Source organism: Haemaphysalis longicornis, unplaced genomic scaffold (genome assembly GCF_048455015.1).
Source record: "Haemaphysalis longicornis isolate Haplotype H1 unplaced genomic scaffold, Haemaphysalis longicornis Haplotype H1 scaffold_1, whole genome shotgun sequence".
NCBI classification, from domain to species: Eukaryota; Metazoa; Arthropoda; class Arachnida; order Ixodida; family Ixodidae; genus Haemaphysalis; species Haemaphysalis longicornis.
Window position 1 is genome coordinate 442765851 of NW_027526203.1, and position 27074 is coordinate 442792924.

General features: G+C 48.3%; 1 protein-coding gene and 1 pseudogene across 1 annotated transcript in view; both read left to right on the top strand.

Moving 5' to 3' along the window:
- Positions 1-27074, top strand: part of LOC144155857 (kelch-like protein 20) — a 203971-nt gene that overhangs the window by 175054 nt on the left and 1843 nt on the right. The window contains exons 3-8 of the mRNA XM_077687536.1: positions 3272-3428; positions 12703-12874; positions 13485-13618; positions 22048-22164; positions 24444-24553; positions 24665-24923. Coding sequence (XP_077543662.1) covers positions 3272-3428; positions 12703-12874; positions 13485-13618; positions 22048-22164; positions 24444-24553; positions 24665-24923 — 949 coding nt within the window. The remainder of the gene's footprint in view (positions 1-3271; positions 3429-12702; positions 12875-13484; positions 13619-22047; positions 22165-24443; positions 24554-24664; positions 24924-27074) is intronic.
- On the top strand, positions 5454-7062 carry LOC144155856 (nuclear receptor-binding protein pseudogene; annotated as a pseudogene).

Genomic DNA, 27074 nt, shown 5'->3' on the forward strand with positions numbered 1-27074 from the left:
CGATACCGTACGGTTTAGAGGAAAGCCGTTCCCTTTTCATTGTTCGGCCTCCCCTGTTTACCGCACTTTCATTTCTTCCTTTTTTTACTTTTCCTTTTGAGGAAAAGTTTCTAGTTTCCCTTCAATTGGCTAAATTTTGGAAGAAATGCGTTTAAAGGCCAGAATTTCCGTCAGAGCAGTGCATCGTAAACCTGTAGACGTGGGGCAATTTGACGACATTTAACTGCCTGCTGCTCCTCCTCCCTTCATCTTTCTCCCTCCCCTTCTCTATCTTCTCCTCCCGCCGTGGCCCGCACGTGCACACCTCTACATCATCCTGGATGACGATACGTTTACGGTTACGGCACTAAAGCTTACGCCAAATGCACTGGCGTCACACCTGAAACCTGGCGCGTGATACAACTAAAACGCCGATGTGTCAACTGTAATACCGGTGATCATGTCCGTGTTTAGGAACGTTTTCTAAAATGGTGTGTAACCTCAAACGATGATTAGCTTCACCTCCACAATTGTAACGCGTCCGTGAAAGTTTGCAATTCGCCGTTGGTTTAACATAAATTGTAATTAACTCTGTTTCCAGTCGTTTTACTCCGCCACCATTCTTGAAGAGGCCAGTATTCTGCGTCGGTTGTTTTGTTTTTGTTTTTTCTGCTCTCGGGAATTCAGTAACTGTTTCCTGAAATACCCAGAACGGGTTCTTGATGCTTGGCTTGGGAAAAGTAGGGCTAAGGGGCGGTTTTAATACGTGTCACTGTCACATGGTGCATGCGGCAAGAAGAAGAAAAAAAGAAGTTCCAAACGGTAGAGTGACGTGGTCATTACCAGCCCTTATTCCGCTCTATAGCTTTGGTTATAAGCTGGCGTGAGCGTGCGTTGACTGCACGAATATCTTGATATAAAAAAAGACAGTAGCGCGTCCGCCGGGGACACGAGGACAGCGATGAGTGGCGCAACTTTTGCTCCCGCCCCGAGCGCAATGCAATAAAGATCAGTTGGAGTCGAGAAATATGTCGCGGCTGGTTGTATGGCGGTCGATGGCGACACAGTTCTCGCCTACGACTGTCCTTTATTGCATGGCGTTCGCATGGGTCGCATGCGGCGCCATCGACGTCGTTCGCCTCCCACACGGTAGGAACGAACCGCGACCGTCGCTGTAAACGAATCCCAAGGGACAAACTTTATAATAGGACTTCTTTTTTTTTCCTTTTAACTTAGCAGGGAGAAGAGGATTTGCTCCCTACGTTTTCTCTGGGTTGTTTGTCGTAAAATAGAAAGTATAACGTTTGTTGCAACAAGAGCGACAAGATGGCAACAAAACGGCAAACGACTAAACAGCATGGCGACAAAATAACTGACAAAGCGGCACAACCACAGAGCAGCACACGATATACCGGCTCAGCTACCAAACAGCTCAACGTCGAAACAACTAGAGCGCGCATGGCGGACACTTGAAGAGGCAATTATCTATAGTTCTGCAAATTCAACAAAAAGTTGTAGGTGTACAAAATGATTTTTGTTAGTTTCTCTGTATAGTTTCACTCGACTCCCTTTAAAAACACTTTCGTCGACGCTATCAGGAGAAAATTGACGATTTCGGTGTCTTTCGAGAACCCCGTTTATGTCTATTCCCGCTATGGCACATATTTGACGAGCTATTACGCACAAATTAATTTTCTTTACTTTTTTAGGCTTCTGTAATGTACCTTTATTAATTATTAATCTGCAGTGATTTTAAGTCTAACTTTTCCTTAGATCACGAAGAGGTTATAAATTCTTGATACATGGGTGACATGCTGTAACGCTGCCTTTTTTTCTTTTCTTTTTTTGTAATTTATTTCGACTCTAGGATCTATAGAAGTTGTCATACCTTATTTGTAAGGTTTCAATTGTTTTACTGAGCAATAAATGTTTAGTGAAGCAAAAGGGTACTGGAACGGCGATGTGGTCAGCCTCCCATGTCCGGCAGACCGCGGGCCAGCGCCGAATCCCGAGCTGTGGCCGCATTAGTGACGTTTACACAAACGTAACAAAACGCTTTTGAGTTTCCGATGACAACCCAGCATGTAGTCGCAAGTATAGTTTGCCAGGAGTCATTTTACCGTTATTTCCTTTGAAGCCTACAAATGACCTCACCAACCGGGCGCCCCTCACGAGGCAAAAGCTCACATTCGCTCGGTATTTTTCTTTGAATTTTTTTTTCGGTAACACTGGACGGCGAAACTAAAAGCTTAAAGACCTCTGCGGTTAAAACTGCACTGACGTTTCACTTCGTGAATGCAGGCTACGCTCAATCCTTCTGGGCACGCATAGCACTCGTCCTTTGCCGGTCTTGTTCAGCTGGTGTACGGCGCCTGTGGCGGTGTGCCCCCGACCAGTGGCGTGCACTTGATCCGCGACTGACTGTCCACGTGTCCACGGCGTGGCCTTGTGCAGTATTTGGCAATTCATGCAGGCTTCTGCCTGGAGGGAATCAAAGAAATGGGTTACTCTGCCATTCTTTGTTTGCTTTCTGAAGCGCGTCTTTGATGCGTGTAACCTTCGTCCTCCACCACCGCTCATGGCTCGCTGCATGGTAGAATTCCAGCGTTGGAGGTGAGTTAGACTCTAATCATGAGCCGCATAACCTACCATACACCTTATCACCGATTCGCCCAGGCAGATACAAACGAGCTGGACACCCTAATAAGCACCGCAGTGAAAACGGCTATAGGCATGCCTATCTACGCCTCAAAAAACCTGTTTTTACAGTTGGACCTACGTAATACGACGATGGAATTAATTGAAGCTCAAAAAGTCAGTCAGTCAGAAAGATTGAAAACGGAGAGACAAGTCCTCAGGCAACTAGGGCAGTCGACTTCAAAATTTCCCCTCGCGCGCCTAAACCACTAGCCCCAAAAATCAGAGCGAGTATGACAATAGCAACCATACACAAACCTACTCACCCAGAGCACCATACCGGCAGGCGCGCGGCGCCGGAATAAGGCCTTGCACCGAACTAATGCCGAAGCAACCCCGACACCCTCTGTTCGGATGGTCGGCAAGTATATTTCGTGCAATTTTTCGGCAACGAGATCTTTCCTGCCCTGACTGCTTAGTTCGCCGTGGCGGCTAGGAGGACCAGTAATGGAAGATAGTCCATTCAGCGGCCTCCGACTTTACCTCGCCGGTTTCACAGGCGGGGAACTTGCGATGGTGACCGTGCGTACAAAGAAAAACCCGAGGTTTGGGCGGCACCGTTCGTATCTCACGCGCCTTATCTCCTACCGCGCAGGTGCAGCAACTTCCAGAACGTGAAGCGGGGCGAGGTGTGCAAGGTCCCGGGCTCGACTGTGACGCCGGCACCCCCTGGCAGTCCGACGCCCATCCGGCTGCCGCACGCAAAGCCGGACGTCTTCCAGACCGTCCTCCTCTACGTCTACATGGGAAAGGTCAGGACCACATGGAAGCCTGACAAAAGAAAAATAATATCAGTAAAAATTTAAGACATTGAATGGCCAATAATCACGGGGTGCTCGCCTTGAAATCCTTCGAATGAAAACTTAAGCCACATAATCAGAACCTTAGAAATTATTCGCTGCGTGGCTTTATTTATATTCATTTAACTGAATTAATTAACTTCCAAGGTAGGTACGTTGTAGACGAGAGGTAAAAAACGCTGTAGGAGGTACCGAGGTATTTTTTTAAATTAGAAATTGTTTATTTTCAGCTTTCATGCGAACAGATACAAGTAGCAATGTATGGGTCCTTAGCCATCAGCTAGTTTTGGTCCCATACAAGACATAGCAATTGTTCTAGGGGAATATAGGCACACAGACAAAAATTCGATATATGAAAGCGAGGGCGCCGGCCCTGTGAGCCCATTGTAAAAAAGTCTCATTTTGGGAAAAGGAAAATGAAAAAATATGCTTTCCCGAAGGCGGTGATTTTGAAAACGTGTTGATTTAAAGATGAGCGGATAAGGAAGCTCGTTTCAAATCTTGACACTGATATACTGCAATCGCTATACGTTGCTGGCTGACGGAATTAAATTATTGGCTTGAGACGCAGAACGACTATTCAGGCTCGATTTTGTAAGAATGGTGGCGCAAAAAGGCGAGTTGTTATGGTTAATTTGGTGCAGTAATGTGACCCAACTGTAATCACATAGCAATATAGCAGTGGTATTATCTGACTGAATGGTTAAAGGTTTTGACGGTGAGCAGGGAGGTGCGGAATTAACTATCGTTAATGCTCTCTTTTGAAGGCGCAAAATCGGCTGAATACACGGGCCGTAGCCGTAAGTAATTGTCTGATTATGAGGTTTAACGCACCGACGCTACACAGGCAATGAGGCGCGCAATAGTAAAGGGCTCCGGATTGATTTTGACCACCTGGGAATCCTCAAAGTGCTCCGAAATCTCGAACACACGGGTGTTCGCTTTTGATTGATTGATCGATCGATCGATCGATCGATCGATCGATTGATTGATTGATTGATTGATTGATTGATTGATTGATTGATTGATTGATTGATTGATTGATTGATTGATTGATTGATTGATTGATTGATCGATCGATTGATTGATTGATTGATTGATTGATTGATTGATTGATTGTAGGGTTTAACGCGCCGACGCAACGCCGATGAGGCACGCCGTAGTGGAGGGCTCCGGATTAATTCTGACCACCTGGGGATCTTTAGCGTGCGCTGAAATCTCCTACACACGAGTGTTTTTGCTTTTCGCCTCCATCAGAAAAGCGGCCGCCGCGGCCAGGAGTCAAATCCGCGTCCTTGCGCTCAGCAGCGCAATGCTTTGGCCACTGAGCCACCGTGGCGGGTACTGGACGTAAGTAAATCCCAAGGCTTGTATGCAGCAAGAAAGTTGTGACGGAATAGTCGAAAAATCTATAGTTCGCATTGTATGAGAACCGGAGTGGCAACGAGCTTTTGCCATGGTAAAACAAGCATAACACAGTTTTTGTTTGAGACTGACAATGTGTGCCCTCCAGTAAGCGCTTAGCCCGGAGCCACATCTAGGTGGGAGATTGTCTCAACATGACCAATGCTCATATCCCGTATGCGCATTGTGATTGTGTAGTATTTTGCACCTTATATGGGTGTTAAATCCCACATAGCGCATGCTCTGCGCTTCCAGCCCCCCTGGCCTTTGGCCTTCCTTTCTAATAAAGTTAACAACAACATCCCGCGAAATTTGGGCAGGAAAGAAAGAGAAAGACGATGAGGGTAGCGCGTCGGTTCGTGGGTCAAATGAGAAAGTAAAAGCTGCAGTGGCGTCAAGGCGTTTGAAATGATCGCGCGCTGTATCAGGTCTTCTCAGATCTCGATATTTTGACGACACTACGTGCGGGGTGTCGTCTTATCTGGTCAGTTGTTGTGCTTGTCGTGCTCGCCTAGGATAATCTGCAAAACCAGGGCGAGCGCTAGACGGTTCTCTGCTTCGACCCGTTCCGCATGGTACTGCTTCCTCGAGGTATTCAGCCGTGGCGATGGGAGACGCAAAAAACGGCAAGGTTCCTCAGGAGTCCAACGAACAGCGTGGGAGCGGTGACGAGTCCGAGGACGAGAGCGAAATCCTCGAAGAAAGTCCCTGTAACCGATGGCTGAAGCGCAGGGAAGAGGTCCAGCAGAGAGACATTCCGGGCATAGATGCGGCCTACCTCGCAATGGACACCGAAGAAGGCGTCGAGGTTGTCTGGAACGAAATCAAATTCTCCGAGAGAAAGAACTTCAGGGCCAAAGAGGAGAAGATACGCGAGGTTTTCGACAGCCTCGCCCAACTGGAGCACCCGAACATAGTGAAGATCCACAAGTACTGGATGGACAAAGACTCGGAGAAGCCCCGAGTCGTTTTCATCACCGAGTACATGTCCAGCGGATCGCTCAAGCAGTTCCTGAAGAGGACCAAACGAAACGTCATCAAGCTGCCCCTGCAGGCTTGGAAGAGATGGTGCAACCAGATTCTCTCCGCCTTAAGTTACCTCCACTCTTGCCTGCCGCCCATTTTGCACGGGAACATGACGTGCGACACCATCTTCATCCAGCACAACGGCCTCATCAAGATCGGATCAGTGGCACCTGATGCGATCAACCACCACGTGAAGACGTTCCGGGAAGACATCAGAAATGTGCACTTTGTGGCACCCGAGTACGGAAGTAAGTCAACTGCCTCTGCTGTCACCCCTGCCGCCGACATCTATTCATTCGGGATGTGTGCCCTGGAGATGGCGGCCCTGGAGATTCCGGGCAACGGTGATTCTGGTAGCCAGGTCACGGAGGAAGCCATCAACAAGACAATTGAATCCCTTGAGAACCTCCAACAAAGGGACTTCATCCGCAAGTGCCTGCGGAAAAACCCCGACGAGCGACCGACGGCGCGGGAGCTGCTCTTCCACCCGGTCATCTTCGAGGTGCACTCTCTGCAGGTTCTGGCAGCGCAGGTCATCGTCAAGAGCGCCTTGTACCAGCCGGACCAGCTGACGGACGAGGCTGCGCTGTCGCGGTACAGCCAGGCGGACGTGGTGGCCGAGATCACCCACCGGGACGGCCGCGCGGGGGTGCAGCTGCGCAAGAACGAGGTGCCCAAGCTCCAGCTCGAGAAGCTGCTCGAGGACGTCAGGAATGGCATCTACCCCCTCACGGCGTTCGTGACGTCCCACAAGCCCGTCGTGAGGCAGCGCGTGTCTTCCCCCGAGGTGTCCGAGTCGGCGCAGTCGGCTTCGCCCGAGCCATTTGAGGCCGAGACAAGACGCATCATCGACATGGTGTGCAACATCAAGCGACAGGAGGAATCGCAAAACTTTGTGATGACGCTCCTGCTACGAATGGATGACAGAATGAACAGGCAGCTGACCTGTGAACTTTCCATTCAGGACACGCCTTCTGTGCTGGCCACCGAGCTTGTGCACTACGGCTTCATCAACAGGGATGACAGGGACACGGTGGAGGTGTTGATCCGGGACACTTTGAGCCAGAGTCGCATTCCGGCCCTTCCCAGCCCAGGGGGAGCAGCGACGCCAACGGCGACAATCTCCGGCGGGGGCGCGTGATCGACCTCCTTAACCCCGGTACTGTTTTTTTTTTTTTTCGAAAGTGTGTAACTACCGAACCGTGTGGAACGATAAGCCGTTTCGAGCCCACGAATGATTCAGCGGCTGTTGGTACGACGCAGCACCATCATCGCATCAACTACTCGTGTCGGTGCACCGAAAACAGAAGCAATGGTTGCTTACAGCTACCAAGCCACCTCGCATGGAAACGTTCTGTAGTACTTGTCATACAACTACTGTCAGGACCTGCTGCGCAATACACTGTGAGTTGAAAAGCGAACAGACGCAAAGGTATACTTTTCGACAGCTAGCGGACGGGCGACTTTCGCATATATCGAGCAAGACGCGATCTCCGAGAGCTGTGTATCCTTGCGGCCTTTATATGCCCAAGAGTAACGCCAACTAAGACGCTGCTTCTTTGCTGCAATAGTTTTGCCAAGTAGTCGCTTGTCAAGTGATCGCTTAAAACTGCGAGAGGGACCTCGGATGATGAGAATTAAAAAATATATAAAAGCAATAAAAAAAGCGCAGAAACTTTCACTGAGAAGAGTGCATAAATTCACTCTCGGGAGTAAGAATAAAGAGGAGATAAAATTAGATAAATACAAAATAAACCAGAAGAGATTACAATAATTACAAGTGCACTTAGGCGTCCAGTAATTAAAGCATTTAAATGTGGATTTAAAAAGGCGGAGTCAATTAGAGAATTTAATATCGGGACACGCACGGCGGAGAGAGAGAAAATGGTACTTCATAAAACTGTACGTCGAGCCATGGAAATAAGTGCGAAAAGGATCTGCCTAGAAAGATACACACTGCTCAACCAGTGACAGTGACGTCATACAAAGCTGCGAAGACAAGCATTCTCGGGTTTGTAGAAAGACAAAGGCTTTGCCTTTCAATTACGTTCACGTTCTGAGCTTCGGGTAGATTCGGCCTGGCGCTGCAACTGACTGCAACAATTTCTTCCGTCTGAACCAGGTCACGCCGTTTTCGCAAAAGTTCCTTTGAAACTGAGCTACATCTGCGTGCCAAAATGACATGCACGATGTATATCCTACACATGATAGGACATGCCAACAGGGCGATAAATTACTGCGGTTGGTTTTATGGACATACTGAACACCCTCTGTAATTCTATTTTGTAAGATATGCGATAACGCAGTATATGGACAACTATGGCTTTTCTCGATAAGACGACAAAACTGGCGTTACTCTGATTTGGTAGGATACGCCTCCAGACTTGCACAAAGATTTGCTTTGGACTCCATTGAGGGTGTCCGATTGCAAATCCCCTCCCCCGTCCTCTCACCCTTCCCCTACACTTCCCGAATACCGAAATAAATCGTAAAAAAAATTCTGCAGAAATTCAGAGAATTATCTAATAATGGGTAGCATTCTTGTGCCGCCTGTCTTGAGTGTGAGTTTTTTCAGCGAAATTTTTTTTATCCTGTCCGACCAATTATCTCCGATTACGCTATTCTGACGATTACAGGTGAAACTTTCGCTAAATCTTCAATATTGTGGGATGCAATGTGTTATACGTTTTGCCATTTTCCGTATTTTTTATATTTTTGTTATTTTTTAGTTTTTCAAAAATTTCGACCAACCAATTATCTGAATTTACGTTACTATAAGGATTACATTTGTACCTTTCGCAAAATCTGCATTATTGTGGTAATGCAGGGCGTTACACGGTCCGCCGTTTTCCGTATTTTTTTTATATTTTTGTTATTTTTCAGTTTCTCAAAATTTCGTTCGACGAATTATCTCCATTTACGTTATTCTAAAGATTACATTTGGAACTTTGGCGAAATCTGCAATATTGTGGAAATGCAGGGCGTTACACGGTTCGCCATTTTCTGTAAGTATTTTATATTTTTCTTATTTTCCTGGTTCAAAATTTTGTTCAACCATCTCCATTTACGCAATTATAACGATTACAGGTGGAACTTTCGCGAAATCTACATTATTGTGGAAATGCCATGCGGTATACGTTTTGAGTTTCCGTCATTTTTTTTTTATTTTGGTTATTTGTTAGTGACATATTCCGTAAGTATTTCATATTTTTGTTATTTCTTAGTTTTTCAAATTTTCGTTCGACCAATTATCTTCATTTACGTTATTCTACCGATTACATTTGGAACTTTTGCGAAGTCTGCATTTTTGTGGAAATGCAGGGCGGTGCACGCTCCTGGATATGGGGGTTCTCGGCAAAGAATGCTACGCATTAATAACTATACAGCCTTTCAAGAAACACTGTCGTGTCAGAGGCAATGGTGACACACCATGTACCTTACGTAACTGCGCAACTATGTTAGGTATGGTTTAGCCAAATATAACCTTTTTTTTAGACCCACGATTCAAAATAAGCTGTTCGAGGCAAAATCGCGTACTGTAGCAAAACAAAAGGAACAAAACAAAAGATTCTTATGCGCACTACCGGAACTGGGCGCAACGCCAGTCAGGCGCTGCAACCATTTGGCCACGGCCGACCAACGGGGGAAACGCTGAAATTTGTTTTGTTTCAATACCTGAGTGTCGCGTTGGTATCGGTCGTCGCTCGAAGTCGGTTGACTGCAGCATTCCTGCCTGCGAAACTGAGCATACTTGGTCAACGCTTGTGCAGTAGGCGCCAACTACGGGGAGTGGGGAGGAGGAAGGGAGGGGGGAGGGGGGGAGAGCCTCTTCGGGATTTCACGGGAGGCTCTGACCCCCCCCCCCCCCCCTTCCCCGGTGATGCTGGCCCCGCCCCCCTTCCCCTACTCCCCGAAGTTCCATTGCCAGTGACATTACCGGTTCAGGTTTCTTTTGTGTTGCCTCTACCTTTTCACTTAAAATCCTATTGTGGCTAAAATCTTACTGCATCATTTCATTGTTGGCACAGATGTGCACGGCTTACTTTCATACTTTCCATTCATTCCTTCACATTCTTGCCATAGGAGCACAAGTGCTCTAGAAGCACCAGCAGCGGTTGCGTCATCCGTTTTTTTATTCCATATTTTAAACTTTTCACTGTGAATGCCATGTACACACAAAATACATTTTACTATATACCCAGGAATAATTTATATGTTTAAACAGAAGGACAGAGCCTACTTACCATCATTGTTTAATGTTAGGGATAGCCTATGCTCGGGGAATGAATATGTTCCTGCATGTTCACCTAGCGTTAAATTGCTTTGCGTGCTTTTTTTGCGCATGAAAAAAAGGCTGCAGTCTTCAGTGACCCCTTCGCCAGTCTTTATCAGCGGCTTGTCAAATGCACATGGGTGTTCTGTATCTCAGTATTGCTACTCTTTCCAGTAGGCAATCCAGACGACTCATGAAAAAGAGCTCTTCTAATAATTTACATTTCTTTAGAGCGAATACATCGTGACTTGCATGCAGAGGCGATAAATATATACAATTCATTCAGTACTGAGAATGAGGCCAAGCCGGGTTCACTCAAAATCAGAATCAGATTCACATTATGGTGCACGCGCCGAATTCTGAACCTAGGCTTGAGGCGCGCTGTAGTGGAGGGCTCTGGAGTAATTTTGACCACGTGGGGATCGTTAACGTCCTATGTTATATATCACGTTAACGTGGTCAGCGTGCTATATTATAGCACGTTGACCACGTGGGGATCGTTAACATACTGTATTATATACACTTGATGATGATAATGATGGGTACATTTCATCATCATTTTTTACCATCATCATGGGCTGCAAGTGAAACTCTCCGCCTATGGCTTGTGCACTAAGCCGTGAAAACCCCAGCGCACATGGTGGACTGATTAACAAGGACGGCATTGTTCACGACGGGCCGCGTACCCTGCGCGCACAGAGACCGCGAACTCCTTAAGCCTATCGGCCAGAAATGTCTCTTGGGCAATCCAGCATTTCTTGCTACGATGTAAAACAATTGCTCCAACGAAAATGCGCGGTTTTTTGTTGTTTCAAAAAACAGCGGCAAACTGTGTGTTTAATTCACAACAGTTGTTTTATCTTGCAGCTTTTCACACTTCACATTTCGAACCAAATAACCTAATTACATTGTGTAAATCAATTACTTTCCCTTACATTTCCAGTTGACTATGATTTGAAATATCCCCTGCCGTAGTGAAAGTGTATAATTACTGTGCTTAAATTTGTGTCACACGATGGGATTTGGCGGGTGACCTTCACAAAAAAGGTAGACTGCAGAAGTTACAGAATTAGGGCGAAGTATTCATTAATTTGTGCTGTGACTTTTGTTTCTCAAGCAGTATGTTGTCCAGACAGTAAGGTGTGCGCTAAAATCCCAGCCCGCTTTGCCCAGCTTCTTTGCTAGTAAACAAAAGCGCTAGTTAATGGTCAAAAATTTTCAAAATCAGTTGCACTGAATGCAGTACTGTGCCTAAAAGGACGTTAACTCTGGAATGGCTGTGGTTTATCCGTTGGTGGATCCAGAGGAGAGGGCAGGATGTCCGAACCCGAACCCCCCCCCCCCCCCCCCCCCTTGATTTGGGAATTTATACCCCCAAGAAGCTGACCCCTAAGGTTATAGAAGAAGTCTAGTTGATTATTCTTTATTTTTATTTTTCTTGTATTTTTGGTTATCCAAAATGTTGGTGAGTAAAAAAGGCTAATATCGTCCTCCGCATCATCATCACCATCAATATTATCATCACTGATAAAAGCTAACCTTCCCCTGATAAAAAAAAAACCTGTATCCACCCCTGTGTTTATCGCTGTTAGGTCACATTTGTCAATGAACAACTCTGCAGGACTCTTCGATCTTCTATTCCAGACTGGCCCGGGCTGGTCACTACAAATGCAGTACTGTTTACACACGTGTATTTATACCAAGGGTAGTCCTTGGACTGCCCGCGGATTATTCAGGACTATCTGGATTCGATAAGTCGAAGACATCCAATCGAAGACATCCGATCTAAGACATCCAACGGACTGGAGAGGTGAGCAGGCCCCTACAGGGAGGGACCGTACGACGCCGACGACGAAGACGCCGCTGAAAGCTTTTGAGCAGTTCGCGCCCCCTGCTGGATTGAATGCAAGTTGGCCTGCGCACCGGCACGATGGGCGCCAATTTCGTTCTTCGCTTGACCGCAGTGCAATGGATTGCGGCCGTAACCAGGCGACCGCTGACGTATCGCTAAGGTTATTGTTTTGTTTTCCACATGCTGAAGTCGAACTACAGAAACAAATATCGCTGATATTGCGCCACAGTGCAGCAGCCTGTGTTTTTTTTAAAAATACCCAGTACCACATTCTTGTAAGTTGAAACCGAAATCAAGCTTCCGCAGCGGTCATCGTCAAAGACGTTCTGTATGCGCCGGCTTGAAAAATTAAAATTCGGTTTTACGTGCCGAAGCTACGCCGGGTCTATGAGCGGCGCGGTAGTGGAGGGCTACAGATTAATTTAGACGACCCATGGACCACTAAACTAGGCTGAAATTTAGCGCACCGGCGCAGTTTTGGTTTTCGCCTGCTTTGCGCTTCAACGTTATTAGGATTCGGAGAGCGTTTAGAATCTTCATTTCCCAATGCCGCCACCCCCCGCAATCTTTTTGGTTCCTCGTTTGCTTTAATTTCTTTGGTACCTAGGGCTAGCGTGCAGTACTGAGGGAGATTTTTTTTTCCTTTGCTAAGGTAAATTTATCTTCCCCAGATTCATCTCCAAGACAGTACAGTGTTCGAAGCCCTGGCCCTGGCGCATGAACTCGGCATCGAAGAGTTGCGGCAAAGTTGCGAAGACCACGTGACCAGCACTATGTCCATCCATAACGCGTGTATGTTCTTGGCTTCCGCGCTGGCAATGGAGGACAGGGTGTCCAGCTCAGGCAAGTAGTACTGGCCGTACCTCTAATTTCATCTCGTAACGGGATGTTGCGCCACAATTAGCCGCGCCAAATGGGCTCTCTTTTTTTTTTTTTTTTTTACTCACACTAAGTTGCAGGTCAGTGCAGCCCCATCTAACGTGCCACAAACAATTCGCAGTTGCCTGGGCTGTCATTGCATTTAGGCAGCGCTGCCCCTAGCTCAGCTTGTGTGGGAAAGCGCCTAGGATAGTTCTCGGAGCTGTAGAGAGCTTCAACTCAAAACCCTTCGAATGCCATTCGTTGCTCGCTGCCCCTAAGGTATTCTATTTTTTTTTTTTTGTCATGTCTAGTTAGAGCCGTAGTTGGATAACATCTCAGCTGATCACTTAGTTTCGTGAAGAGGCCGCTGACAGGCTACACATTAGATTTTCAACTTTTTTTAAAGGATTCGTGTGTTAACATTTTGCTAGATAATGATGGAATATCAGCGTAATATAGTAGATTGTTCTTCTGCAAAACTTTGTTCCAAACATGTTTTCTAAGGCTGCCTTGATATCTTGATGAAGAGATAATGTCAAGTGTTGGTGAACGTGGACGCCCGTCTCGTGGCCGAACCCCCTTTCCTACTCAGGTACGAAAGGCGGCAAGTCGTTCGTGGACAGATGTACAGCCTACGTGGGTGAAAACGCCATGGAGTGCGTCAAGACGAGCGCCTTTTTCAACCTCCCCAAGGACGCCCTCATCCACCTGGTTTCGTCAGATTACGTGAGTTTCTGCTTTGCGCTGCAGCGTCGTATATACAGTGCAACAAACGGCACGTCATCCAGACGCGCGAACTATGCACGTATTCTGTCTGCAATTATCAAAAATGTACCAACGAGGGAACCCACCTACAAAAGCGATATTTGCAGAGCGTGCATTCTTTCTTCAATTTTCTTCCAGAATATAGTTTCACGGGAAGTAATGTAACAACAGAAAAGCAGCATACCCTCCATAGCCGTAAAATTATGCCAGTACGCTATTTTCAATCTGCATTTCCATCGCCAAGTGTCTCAGGCTGTTTGTAGTTGCCGGGGCCCGGTCACGATGGTATCGGCGGCAGTGATTGCCCGCCCTCCTGCCGAGGTACCAGTGGGCAGTATATAGGAACGGCGGCACAGAGGGCCTCCGACGCATGTATTACAATCAACGCCGGGCTCGGTTGTCCTTCGCAACTTCGGCAGTTTTGCTGCGGAATAGCTTTGTGTGGGCGGCACTCAAAGTATTCCCGCACGCCTGCGAAAAAATGGGGCTGATACTGGCCAACCAGATGCCCTATATTCATAGTCTAGCGGGACGGCGGCAGACGTGCACCGCCTGACGTGGATACGCCGTGGCGCCCGTCACCTGCCGGCTGCAGCGGTGTCACAAGATGCGGGCAGGCGTCGATTTTCTGCAAGCTGAGAGCTGTTATCAGTAGCTCAAAAGACGAACCACTACTTGTTGGACTATTATTAGGCATTAACCTGCATGGCACCACAGGCGTAGCCCCAGCCCAGTTTAGCGTCTTGAAAACTGCCGTGTACGGGCCTCACCTGCTTCATCGCAATGAGCCCGAATGACCGATCAGTGGGTTCAACGCACAAAGGAAGCCAATCACCATGAGGTGTATACCGCCTGACTTCGAAAAATGCGGCCTGCGCTGTGGCGTAACGCAATGCGTTCATGCTGCTTTGCGTTGCCTAATGCCACAAGACCGACCCCGTGCGTTCGGCCTCGTTAGTTGTCATTTCCCTCACTTTGACGCCACGATTGCTCATTCACGCGCACAGTGGCGGAGCAGACGAGCGTTGTAGCATCTTTCTCTTGAGAAATGGGCTTCGATTTTTTTACTCTGCTAGCTTGCAGTGTAGCAGACGACAACCTCAGCAGCCTCTCGCCCGCAGAACGGTAGTCTTGAGCATCCAGCCTCCCGTCCCTTCGAATCGGCGTTTTCTTTCTTTTTCAATGTCCCCGACGGGGCCACGAGCTAAGTTGGGAAAGAACGTAAAGTCTTTTGTGGCGATTGTGTTATTTTAAACACTGTTTTTTTTTTTTTTAGTTTCTAGCGTAAGCAACATTTTTGCGAAATGCACAGGAGGGGCACGCGCATTCCTTTTAAGCACCGTCGCTAGCGCATGTCGCGCCCTTTCCATCCCACGTGCTGTGACAGCTGACGACATGCCACGCTGTGCGAGCTGATTGGAAGCACGAGGAAGGGTCGGCAGAAGCTGTGCAGCGGAGAAGACGGAGCAGCGGTCGCAGGAACAAAGGCTGGCCCCCGGGTGCCCAACGCACCACGTTTCGGGGGTGGAATGAAGCGGCCCAACGCGCAGTCATTCCCGAGACTCCAGCCTGCCGCAGCGGTAGGAAGCGCTGCAGCTGGACTTGTCCGCTCGGCGGGGCAATTCCAAAATGCCGTTAACGGCGCCCGTGCTCCGGCGGGGGCGCCTGCCACTGGTCGGGCGGTCGGGATCCAGCGAAGAGCCGGCCTGCACTGAGGGCTACAACCCGGGCGCTGCGCTCGGCGTCCTCCGCCAACCGGAGGACACAGCACCAGCAGCGATGCCGAATGCCATGGCTGAGCCCTGCGGTCCCCCCATGGTTCCACCTGGCCATGCACGTCAAGCACGAGATCGCAAGGGAGATACCGGTGGTAATGTGCAACAACTGCGCGACATCGGTGTTCCAGGTCGCGCATGCTGATGGATGATGGACGAACTGAACTACGTCACCGTGTCGTCGAACCACCCAGGCCAACATCAATGCGACGACGAACGCTCATGGCGAGACTTGTAACGTGTAAACTGCGATTGCAGGTTTTGTGTTTACACGTTCCTGCATCCGTTTTAGGTTAACTCATATTACGTGTGTTTTACCGTTCTCGACTTGCGCAATCGCTTACAAGCAGCTCGAGATAGCCGCCCCGACTGGCGCGATGAACTGTACGGATGGCTAGATTATTCTACTACGCCTAATCCGATTTGTGTACCGGGGAACCTTTTCTAATTAAAATGTGTTGTGCCCATTCTTCAGTTTTATTTAAACCGTTTCACATCTTTTTTTTTTTATTTTTCTTAATCCGACACAATAAGTTCGACAGCCAGTATACGTTTTCCTTGAATAAGTCGGTGATGCCCTGCGTGGCGCCTACTTATTGTCCGCAAAGCATTCCCTTCAAAGCCGGATAATAAGTGTTAGCATGACCTGCAACGATGGCTTTCTACAATATCCGAGACTATGTTGCTTTGATTCGTAATAACCGTCCTCACAGTCAGCAACAGGAAGCGTGGAAAGGTTATTGTATCTTTGAAAGCAACCAGTATGAGGAAATATTTTAAGACGATAGTCTTTCTTGGGTTACTTAAACCCAGAAATTTTGGTCTGTCTGTATGCCTGTCTGTCTGTCTGTCTCAAACGAAGTCTGCGCAATAGTCTTATATACTCACAGCCAAACCTAAACGTCTAAGTCCGGTTTATATGTTCATATTTGGCAACATTGTTGAACAAGAACAAGACATTGCGCAAATATAAGACAGAAAATTAATACAAAGGGATATTTACAGTGTTCCTTTATAAAAAAAATCATGGATGCTTGAGTTTTCCGAAATGAAATACTGCATCCAGTGCAGAAAAAAAAAATTAGCCCTGTCGCCTGCTGTCGCCCGCGCCACTAAAGCTTCTGGTGGCATTTTAAGAAATCAAGCGGCCACACTTACTAAAGGTTCCACTAGATGGGTTCTACGTTCTGCTTGGAACGCACGTGGACTATGGCAACGCGGTTGTAACGTTGAAGTAGGGCGTCTCGATTCACGCGCGTCTCCGCCGTACGGCAGCGCTGGCATCTAGGCACCCTGCCTAGACCAGTGGAACGCGGTAAATTTAAACTGACTTGAGCAAACTTTTAGCGTGTTTACCTTGGCAGGAGCGCGACGCAAGAGGAACAACATGAGAGGTGAGCGGGAAAGCGAAGGGGGGCATTTACTTGGCAAATGTCGACAAAGACTATCGTCTTTTGTCGACATTTGCAACGAAAGGAGCAGATACGCGGCCAAATTTTTTTTCTTATTTTTTTGATATCGGGAAACCAAAACTACGCGAGAGATGTGTGCTTCCAAACCTGTGGAATCCACTGCGGCAACACTATATACCGCCATGGGTAAGAGCTCATGTCGCAGCGCGTTTCCACTTGAATCGCCTCCCGCGGTGATTCAAGCGAAGAACATCGCCTCGTTACGGCTGAGGAAATGGGCAGCTGTAATCATTCTGTTCAACTCGTTGCAGCCGATTTTTGCTTCCGACAACCGATTTTTGTCGAGTATATGTTCTCTAGCTCATATGAAAGCCAGCGTTTTGTATACAGTGGGGTAACCACAAGCAATTTATAAACAAAGTGGCGGAAATAATTTTAATTTGGCAGTATACTTTCCGAAATCGGAAGGGTGGCGGTTCGTAGTGTAGAAACTAAACACTACAATATGGATCCTGGTCACGTTACCTGTAAACCTTGTAGCTACTGAAACAGCTGAAACGTTTATTCACCTATTGAAAACCTTTTAACACAAGTATTTGTACAATTTGCAATTGTATATGTAGTTTTAAATATTATTTTGAAATTTTTAAAGACAAGCCTCCCCTCGTCGCCGCTGCGTTGCTCTCAGTGTGGCTATGAACCTCCATGCCCAGTCCAGAGTCAGCGGCAGCGTTCAGTAAACAGACCGAGTGAAGGAGCTTCCTACTTGTGTTATGCGCTGTTTGACGATTCTGCCTGAGTCAAGGGCGTTTCTTCTGCCGAAATATTCGTTTTCAGCTTCTAGAAACGCCAACAGCAGCTTAAAAACAAGGACACGCCCGGGGAGAATCGAACTGCCGACCTTTACAACATGAAGCCAGCATTCTACCTATCGTTCATTCCAACAGATGGCGCCTTCATGCGAAATGGACAAGTGAATATGCAAACATATAAAGTAATAAGAAAGCCTGCAATTCATTATTTTTTTAGCTGGGGACAAGTTTTTAAATACCGCTTCTTCTCTCGCATACATACAGAATTGTGTTGCCGCGCTGCTGTATGCCTGGTTGCCAGCATTATTTTTGGGAGAGCACATACGGCTCGTAGTTCTAAAAATTTCGATTTAAAAAGTTTTAAGGCGTTATCAGCAAAACCATTTCGCGCGAAGGTGTTTTAAGGGATGCTCTTTCATTTTTGATGGAGAGCATATACTCGACAAAAATCTGTTGTCTGTCCATTTAGGCCTGCTCGCGGCTTTCTATCGTAGTGAACGCAGCCCTCACGACGTGTGGTGAAAGCCTATGGAGGAAGAAAATTGAGAGCCCCTACAAGTTTATCTGGTGCGGCTGCTGCGGCTGGACTGATCAGAAACGGCGCACTGGTGCACTCGCTCTGCTCGTTAACTGACGGGCAACGGACCTGCGTGCAGCAGTGTCCGTCAGGTAGCCAAGTCTTTACATTCGCCAAGCGAGTACCCACGACTGAGTTAAAGTTGGCACTGGTGAAAACACGTGCCCATCAAATGGCCCCTTGGTTAAAACGACGCATACGCCCCTGTGCGGCGCGCGTTCTCGTTTCCCGCCTGCAGATGTTTGCTGGTCCGCTTCGATTACAAGTGCGCGTGTTGTCAGCGACTCGTGGGTAGGCCGACGTTACTTGATCTCGGCGAGTGTGCGAATACTGCCAGCTGCGCATTCGTTCGTCGGCTTCGAGGAGCCGCCAACTCTGCCCACGCGCTTGCTCTAGCGAGATGGCGATAGCAGATTGCGCTGTTCAGGGCCAGTCGACACGCGTTGCAATAGTTCCTCGTTGGCGTGCGAGCGATGTATGCGTCAGACGTACAGTCGGTAAAACGCTTCTCTATAACAGCGATTTCAACTTCAACTAGTTACATTTGAAAACTGCCGAAACATGCTCTTTACAAACATGCTGGAGACAAAAGGGGCTGGCTTCAGAACGCCGCAGCAGTTTTCTTCATATCCCGCTCTGGCGAGGCCGAAAGTACGAAAGCTGTGTTGTAGACAAGCGTTTTACTGACTTCAAGCCGTCAACACTAACCAGTGGGTGGTTCGACGTTATACGTCTTTTTCAGCTGATGAGTTTATATGAGCAACCTTCCAAGGCATGTTAATGTGTTGAAGTGGTCCTAAGGGAGAAATCGGCGATGGAGCTGAAACTGTTCAGCCAGGCAAATACGAGAACTATGCCCACTAAATAAGCAGTTAGGTGGGAATTGGAAATTCATGCCGTCGCTAAGAGTAGGAATACGGGATGCAGTGTTCCTGCAAATGCACTCATGATGCGCAAGAGACTAAATAAAAGGTTATACCCAAACTTTCAGGCAGAGGTTGGAAGCGTCATGAAATCAACGTCAACCTCAGATGCACCTCAGGTGTAAGGAGACGCTTAGGTGAGCTGAGGCGGGACAGCTTAGCCTAGTGAATGGGGTCGCACATTCAAGGCTCAACCTTACAGAACTAGTTACGGGATGAGCGAGTTCGAGTGTGGCATTGAGGTTTAGATCCAAGATCATGATCTCTGCATTTTTCCTGTAGCCGATTCACCCTACTATCTTTTTGGTTGGCATTATTAAAAGCAATTTATCAAAATAGCGTGTGTCCGAGTCGTGTGTACTTATTATTTTATATTCAACCGAGTGAGATTTTGTTTAGGACATGACAGCATAGGTAAAAAGCTCACACTAATCGCAAACGATCATATCGTTTTGTTTAAAAAAAAAAACATGCGGCTCATGCATTTGCTTTTAAACGCGCTAATATTGCCGTGGGTGTCAATAATTTGTTAAGCGATGGAATTGACATAGTGGTACAGCTGACCTATAGTCCCTGCGGGTGTCTATATATCTTACGTAGTACGAAACTTGCTCGATTGCAAACAATATTAATTGTTACCTCTTCTGCCCCGCTCGGAGTGACGTCCAACATATTTCCACATATGCAGCAATGCGGAAAAATTTGCCTCTGCAATCAAGCCGTTGTAGCTTCGCTGTGGTTGGAGGGATTGGTGTAATTTGATATCTACACTAAGCTGCAGCGCGAAAAACAATGGCCCGACAAGGGGCGGCAAGACAGCGCTGAACTGGCAACTGACTTTTATTTGAAAACACACATGCAGGTTGTTGATAAACTTTATTAAAATTGTATCTTTTTTTTTCTCGGGCAGGCTTTGATATCTTGCAAAGCGACTTTTCGAAAAACCAACAAAGTTACTCACTGGACTATGCGGCAGTTTTCCAGCTGGTTCTCTCGTGGTATTGTACAATTTCCAGCCTCGTTCTATGAATTCCATTTTTTTTTTTGTGAGCGATACAGAGGTCCGGCTTACGCACGGTTCACATCACTTGTTTATATAGAAGGCCTCAATTGATTTTCGGTTCATTTGTTTTTCCGCAATGCTTGCGTGGCGCAGCTGTACAAAAAGGCACCGACACCCGTGCTGCCGGCGGTGCATAACCAGATGCGTCTGCGTTGTCGTTTCAGGGAGAGGGTTCTCTCAGTTTTGTGTTGAGACAACGCCCAGATTGGTACAAGCAAGAGCGTCCGCACGAGACAGGAATGTTGTGGACCATTCACACGTTGCAGCCTACGAACTTAATTTTGGGTTGAACTGCGCCTGGTGCCTGGTTTCGTGATTTTTTTTTTTTTTTCCGCTCCGCGTTTTTCTGTCGACTGCGATGTGGGAGTAGTGTAGGATATTCCTTTCCCGTGCAAGAGCTCGCATGATATCCAGCCTGGGCGTTGTCTCAATTCCAGACTGAGAGAACACTCCAACTTGAACGGGCCACACGGACACAGCTGGTTATGCACTGCTGGCAGCACGAGGGTCGGTCCCTGCTTTTCGCTGATACACGACTGTGCTGTGCAAGCATAACGAGAAAAATGGCGCGATAGTCAATTGAGGCCTTCCGTATAAAGAAGCGACGTAAATCGTACCTTCTGTGCCACGTACAAAGGAAGTGCAATTTCTAGAACGAGGCTAACCATGTAACCACTACTACATCATTGTGGCTCTAGCAATTAAACTTGCAATTCACGATGACTAAGCAAAATCAAATTCACCAGCTCATAATTCCGGCTAAAATAAGCTTTATTTACCTTAAATTTGTGTCAGAAATGCGCCTGAAGTGGATCAGGTACGAGGTGTCTTTGTCAGACTAATGCGGTACCTTAAAATGTCGCCTCAAGAATACCGTGGTTCGGCTTCACCGCAAGGTGGCTGAGTACCTATTCATTCAGTCAACAGGACTGACTCAATCTGCGCTGTGCCAGTGAGCAATGCTGAACGCCAAGCTCGTTCCGCTGAATGTCACTGCGTAAAACGAATTTTTGGAATGAAATCGTGCGCTGGGAACCGTCATCTGCGAATTCGCTTTAGTCACTCGAGTGCACTGCGGGGTAACTGAGTCGTAGAATTGCCTTGTTTTTTTGTTCTCTCCGTTCTGCAAAGCGGGCCCCAATGGACGGGGATCCGTAAAAATGCGCTCTTGCAGCGAATTCGATCAATCTTCCGTGTAACCGGTTTTCGGTTAACTGAGCGCCGTCCGTCGGAATCCGTTTTTGGAGCGCAGAAAGAGAACAAAACAAGCTGCAGAGTATGTGGCGGGGATATTTAGTAATTCTGACATCATATATATTGCGCCAAGTAGTACCGAGGTTGAGGTCGACATTGATGTCGTGTTTAAATTTAGAATGAGGTAACGTCGCACTACCCAAATTTAAGCTGAGCTCTCCTCGGCGGTCGTTAACCGTGTGGTGGGGTGAGTGTGAGGTGAGGCGAACGAAAAGTGTTTTGATTGAGCTCTGTGAGGTCATTTGCATCCTTCATTTGCATCCTTCTCTAGAGCTGCCAGAGGTGGTGCATATTTTTCTATTAGAAAAAGAAATGTTGTTCTGTTTTGTCAACACGGAATAGCAACGCTATAACGTCCATGAATATATTGATGTTCTGACTTCCAGAAATTAATCGCCTGGCATCGCCGTTCTGCGCGCGTATTTCGTCAGTACGCAGGCGTCTGTATCTTATGTGCACGCATGTGGGCAGTGGCTTGACCTGTGAAACACGTGCGTACAGAGTTTCGCTTGTTCCCTCACCTGCCCATTGCTTCTCTGGCTGGCACGCTAACTGTGCACGTGTTTCTCACCAGTTGGCGATGGAAGAAGAGGATGTTTGGAGGGCTGTCTTGTCGTGGGCAAAGCACCACGCCGGTGTAACTCAACCGACAGCGCACTGGACAGAAGAGGAAAGGGCCAGGATATGTCAGGTATGAGGCCATTGTATATGCGTCCTACGGTGCTCAATGTCTTTCTTTTTTTTTTTTTTTCTGCGCCCGCTCACGCGCCCGCAAGCAAACGGGCGCGCAAGGTGAGAATACGATATTTACTGACGGTCTTGGTTCTTCTTCACCACACCAATTTTCTTATTTTCTGGCTGTTTCGATTCTATAACGTGATGTCCGCTTGAGTAAAGCGAAACTCCGTCCGTACACGTACTGCGTCACGAAATCTCCGTCTCCACAACTTAACTCGGGCCAGAAGCTCACCTATGAAATGTTCGGTTAGCTATTTGTTTCCTCTGCGTAGTCAAGCCGCAGCTAACAGGTCGCCGGTTGTCCTGTAGCCCCTCCCCCTACCCCCTCTGCGGTTCCAGAGCAGCCCATGGATGTGCTTACATGAGTTGCAGTATTCTGGAGGTTTTTCGTCTGTTCATCCGTATTACTCAATGGCCGAACCAGTGGTTCTCAGCCATGACTGCCCCGGGGACCCCTTTCGGGTTGGAGAAAGTGATGGGGACCCCACGGTGGAGCATATGTTGATCGCTGTCATAACGTCAAACAATTTCTACTTGCAGCTTACGTCGCCCACACAATTATGCAATGCCCGCCTTTTCTGCCTGGCGTTAATGACGATGCGCGTCATAATGTTAAACAATTTGCTCTTGAATCTAAAATTCTCCTAAACACCTATATGCTGCCTTTTCTGTGTCTGTTTTTTTTTTTTTTTCTTCTCATAGCTGGCGTGTTGTGCAAAAAGCAGGTGTTAAAATATGGGCTACGCGGAGAAACTAAAGGCACATGTATATCGGCGAAGCCACCTTTTTGCACTGCAAGAGAGCGCTGGCAAAATCGAGGAAAAAATGGCCGGAGGAAACGTTTTGAGGGAGGCTTCGCGGACCCCTCAAATGCCCTCGCGGACCCCCATTTTAGAACCACTGACCCAAACGATCGAGCACCCGCCGGGACGGCGCAGTGCATGCGTTGCGCTGCTGCGTACATTTTCAGGTGGCCTAAATAAATCCGCAGCCGTCGGGCCAGCGTAGCCCCTGCAGCACTCAAATGGCGGGCTGCTTAAACACCTGCGGCATGCCAGCCGGGTCTAGCCGCGCGAAGCTGCCGCGATAACGGGAGCCGCTTGTGATGTTGGATATCGCCATGTATGAGTCAGCGGAGCGTCTGTTATCAGAACTGTTCGTCGCAGCAAGGTCCCGGGAAACGCGTTAAGGGCCAGCGTGTAACCCGATATTGCGGACGTGGTGCCTACCATGGCAGTTGCCGACGTCGTCAAGAAGCGACACCCGAACAGTTCACTGTACCCGAACGGCTGGCAGCACGGTAGGCGTTCCGAAACGGCAGATCAACGTGGCAGCACTAGGGGCAGGGATTTATACCCCCCCCCCCCCCAACACCCCCCAGAAGGATTTCGACACCCCCCCCCCCTCAAATAAAAAAAAGGTTCCGCAACTACTGGCACCTTGCCCAGCGATTTATACACACCCCCACCGCCCCCTTACCACCACACCAAGAGGGTTCCGACAACCCCCCCCCCCCCCCTCAAAAAAAAAATTTGAAATTCTGAATAAACCTTTGACTAGGGGACACCGGAAATGAAGTCGTTTTCCCTCAGAACCTACCTTCATAGAGAGCGAGAGAGAGGAGATACTATTTATGGAATCCTTTCCCCCGACCCGCCACTGTGACTCAGTGGCTAAGGCGTTTTGTTGCTGAGCCTAAGGACACGGGTTCGATCCTGGTTGTGGCTCCTGATGGAGCTAGGCGAAAAAAGAAAACACTCGTGTGTCGAGATTTCGGAGCACGTCAAAGAATCCCAGGTGGTCAAAATTAATCCGGAGCTCTCCATTACGACGCGCCTAGTAGCTTTGGTGTAGCTTCGGCGCGTTGAACTCCATATTTTTTTTTTTTCGGAATAAAAAATTGAAATAGTCTTATTGTAGAGTCTCAGCCTGAGTGCGACGCACGAAACGCACTTCAGGAACAACTTTTTTTGTGAAGTTGTAGTTGCATGTAGAAGTCGTTTAACTTCTACATGCGGACGAAAGTAAGTGTGCACATGCGTACATTCATGCTTTCTCCGTTGCCACAAAAAACTACCGGCGCCGGGGAACAAGAATGGAGGGGTTTCTTTGGTATTATGTAAAAAATAAATTACCGTAATGTGAACCTCTCGCAATTCTGGGCTGGATCGAAGCAACCAAATGTGCTGTGCGCATCAGCACATGTCCGTATCCTCGCACGTGTCTTTTCAGCAACTACTGGGAGTAATAAACCATGTGCGGTTGCTGCTCATCGACAGCCAAGTTTTTGCGGAAGAGGTCGAGCCAACGGGAGCCGTCCCGATGGAGCTGACGTTGGAAAGGTCAGAATTCGTTCTACCGACTAACAGCGGAGGGCATCTTCCTGTCGAGCCACGACCAGGAGGAAGGGGAGAATTGTGTTACAGGAGTTCATGACTGGCCGTCCTGCGCAGGTACCGGTACGCAGCGCTGCCGAGCAAGTTCACCCACCTGGAGGAGCGACACCTGCAGCCGCGCACCTCGCTGCGCCTCTTCCAGGGCTCGCAGCTTCTCACGGGCCCCAAGCTGCGGCTCCAGCAGGTACTCAACGCCTGGTACGGCGTCCCCAAGCAACTCTGGCGGCTGCTGTACCGGGCCTCCAACCACGGTTACTCGGCCGAGTCCTTCCACCACCTCTGCGACGGACACAGCCCCACCTTCGTCATCGCTCTGGTATGCCGCCCGTGATGCCGCAAAATTAAGGCAGGGAGTGACTTTCTAGCTGCACCTCTGTGTCTGCAGGCGAAAATCCTCATCCATACCCTCTTAAAGGGACACTGAGGTGAATTTGTCAAGCTCCCGTTTTTGCTTGCACTGCGTATACACTGGCTCAAATTAACATACTTTTCGAACGTTTATCCGGCTGACATGTCGGTAATTATTTTATGAAGCTCGAAAGAAGAAAAAAACTACCACCTCCCCTCGCGGGAACCCCTGAGTAGATGCGACGCATAGGGGGTTCACGTGTTGCAGCGTTCGACAGCGGAGGAACGGCGCTGGAACGATGGAGCGGAGCGGCGCAGGCACCGCGTTTTATAGTGCGCATAACGGTGAGGGGACGCGCCGGCGCCAGTGCGTCTGCCGCGGCTATGACGCAACATAATCCAACACAATCCGCTTTAATCCAATCCAAGCCAATCCAATCGAATCCAATCCAATGCCCCTCGCGAGAGAGTGTTCGCTATCGGAGAGGAGAGGGGGTGAGCGGCGGAGAGCGAAGCTGGCGCGGCGAGGAGAATGGGGGAGGGGCGGACGCCGACAACAACGACGCCGACGCCGGATGGAGGGACAAGGCGGGTGAATGAGACGCGTGGCATCTAAAAACTACCATGTGTGGTCTGCGGCGGCCGCACCAACTAAACCACTGATCTCCACTTAGTTGGAGATCAGTGAACTAAACGCTGGGACAACGGGAGGAGGTGCCCCGGGATTGGACGATGCCCGCGATTAGCATTCAAACAAGTTTCGGTTTTGGTTCTGTAAAACAACATGCTTGACATCTGACGTTATCTGATGGGCATTCTCGATATCTCAGTAATCGCCATACCGCGCTTCTGCCATGTTGTCGGCTGTAAAATGCCTAAAATAAGCCTCCCAGGACGGCTTGGAATCGTAGCAATCACTAGCCGAGGCGCGCGCGCAGTGGATGGACACCCTCCGCGTCACCGCAGACGCTCAAATGTCATGCGCTTTTCCCCCATATTTGGAGCTTGCCTCACTCATGCCTGTATCGTAAAAAGCGCGTTCGCACCAGGCCAAGGGTCGGCTGATTCTGGCATGTGCCCACTGCCCGCAAGCAGTCGGTGCTTATTGCAACATTAACAGCACACCAACGAGAACTAGCTAGCGCGTCAGGGTCCCTCTGCGCGCGTTCTGCGAACTCGCTCGTGGAGCAGTGAACGTTACGGCCCAAAAATGGTGAACTCAGAATAGAAAACATCGGCCGAAAACGGAAAAAATCAGCTTACAAAAAAAAAAAAAGTACCCTCGGGAATTCGAACATGCGACTTGCAAAATATCATACCTAGCGCTCGAGACCACTCGGCCGCGGGACGGTGGAAATATAATGCATATAATGTATAACCAGTATACAATTTTATTTAGTTTTAGCGTTTTAAGCAGCTTACGTGACTGTTTGTTGTATAGCACTCGTGCAGTAAGCGTCCCCCAAATTTCCACAATATCTCACGTCTAGTAATTGCACTTCTTAGACGGAAAAGCGTTCACGGATGTGTGGTCGTGCTGCTGACCGCTGTGCTTGTTCACCCAGCGCAAAAACGTGCTTCCTGCTCCCTAGTTTTACGCTGTACGCTAAAAGTTTCAGTTTATTTTATTTCCTTAGTACCTATATTGACTTCGCTGACTCTTCTCCCGCCTTCAAGTGGCCTTGTTTCCCTACTAGCGTACCAGTCAGCGAAGCGTCGCACGTGCGCTTGTGCAGCGCTTGTGGAGCGACCTGGACTTGGAGCTTGTTACAGTGTACAAACAAACAAACTAAAGAAACGCACGTTCTTCCATTCACAAACGTGTCGTGGCTTAGTTTCAACTGAGCGAACGAATTGCGACGACTCGTGGGCGGCCGGCGGACTAAACGCTGTACCATAAACGCTGGGCTGACTGACTCTGCCGGAAGGTCGGCGACCCGTGCAGTAGCGCAGTCAAGCCAAGTCATCTCCTCCTGACGTCACACGAAAACGCCACAGAAAATGGGCGAGGATGCAGAGAGGAAGACAGCATTTTCGAATTGATTTTTCTACTAAATAAATTCGCGTAAACGCACTCAGAGTGGTCGAAACAATTTACGCTAGTAATCCCGCAATGTTT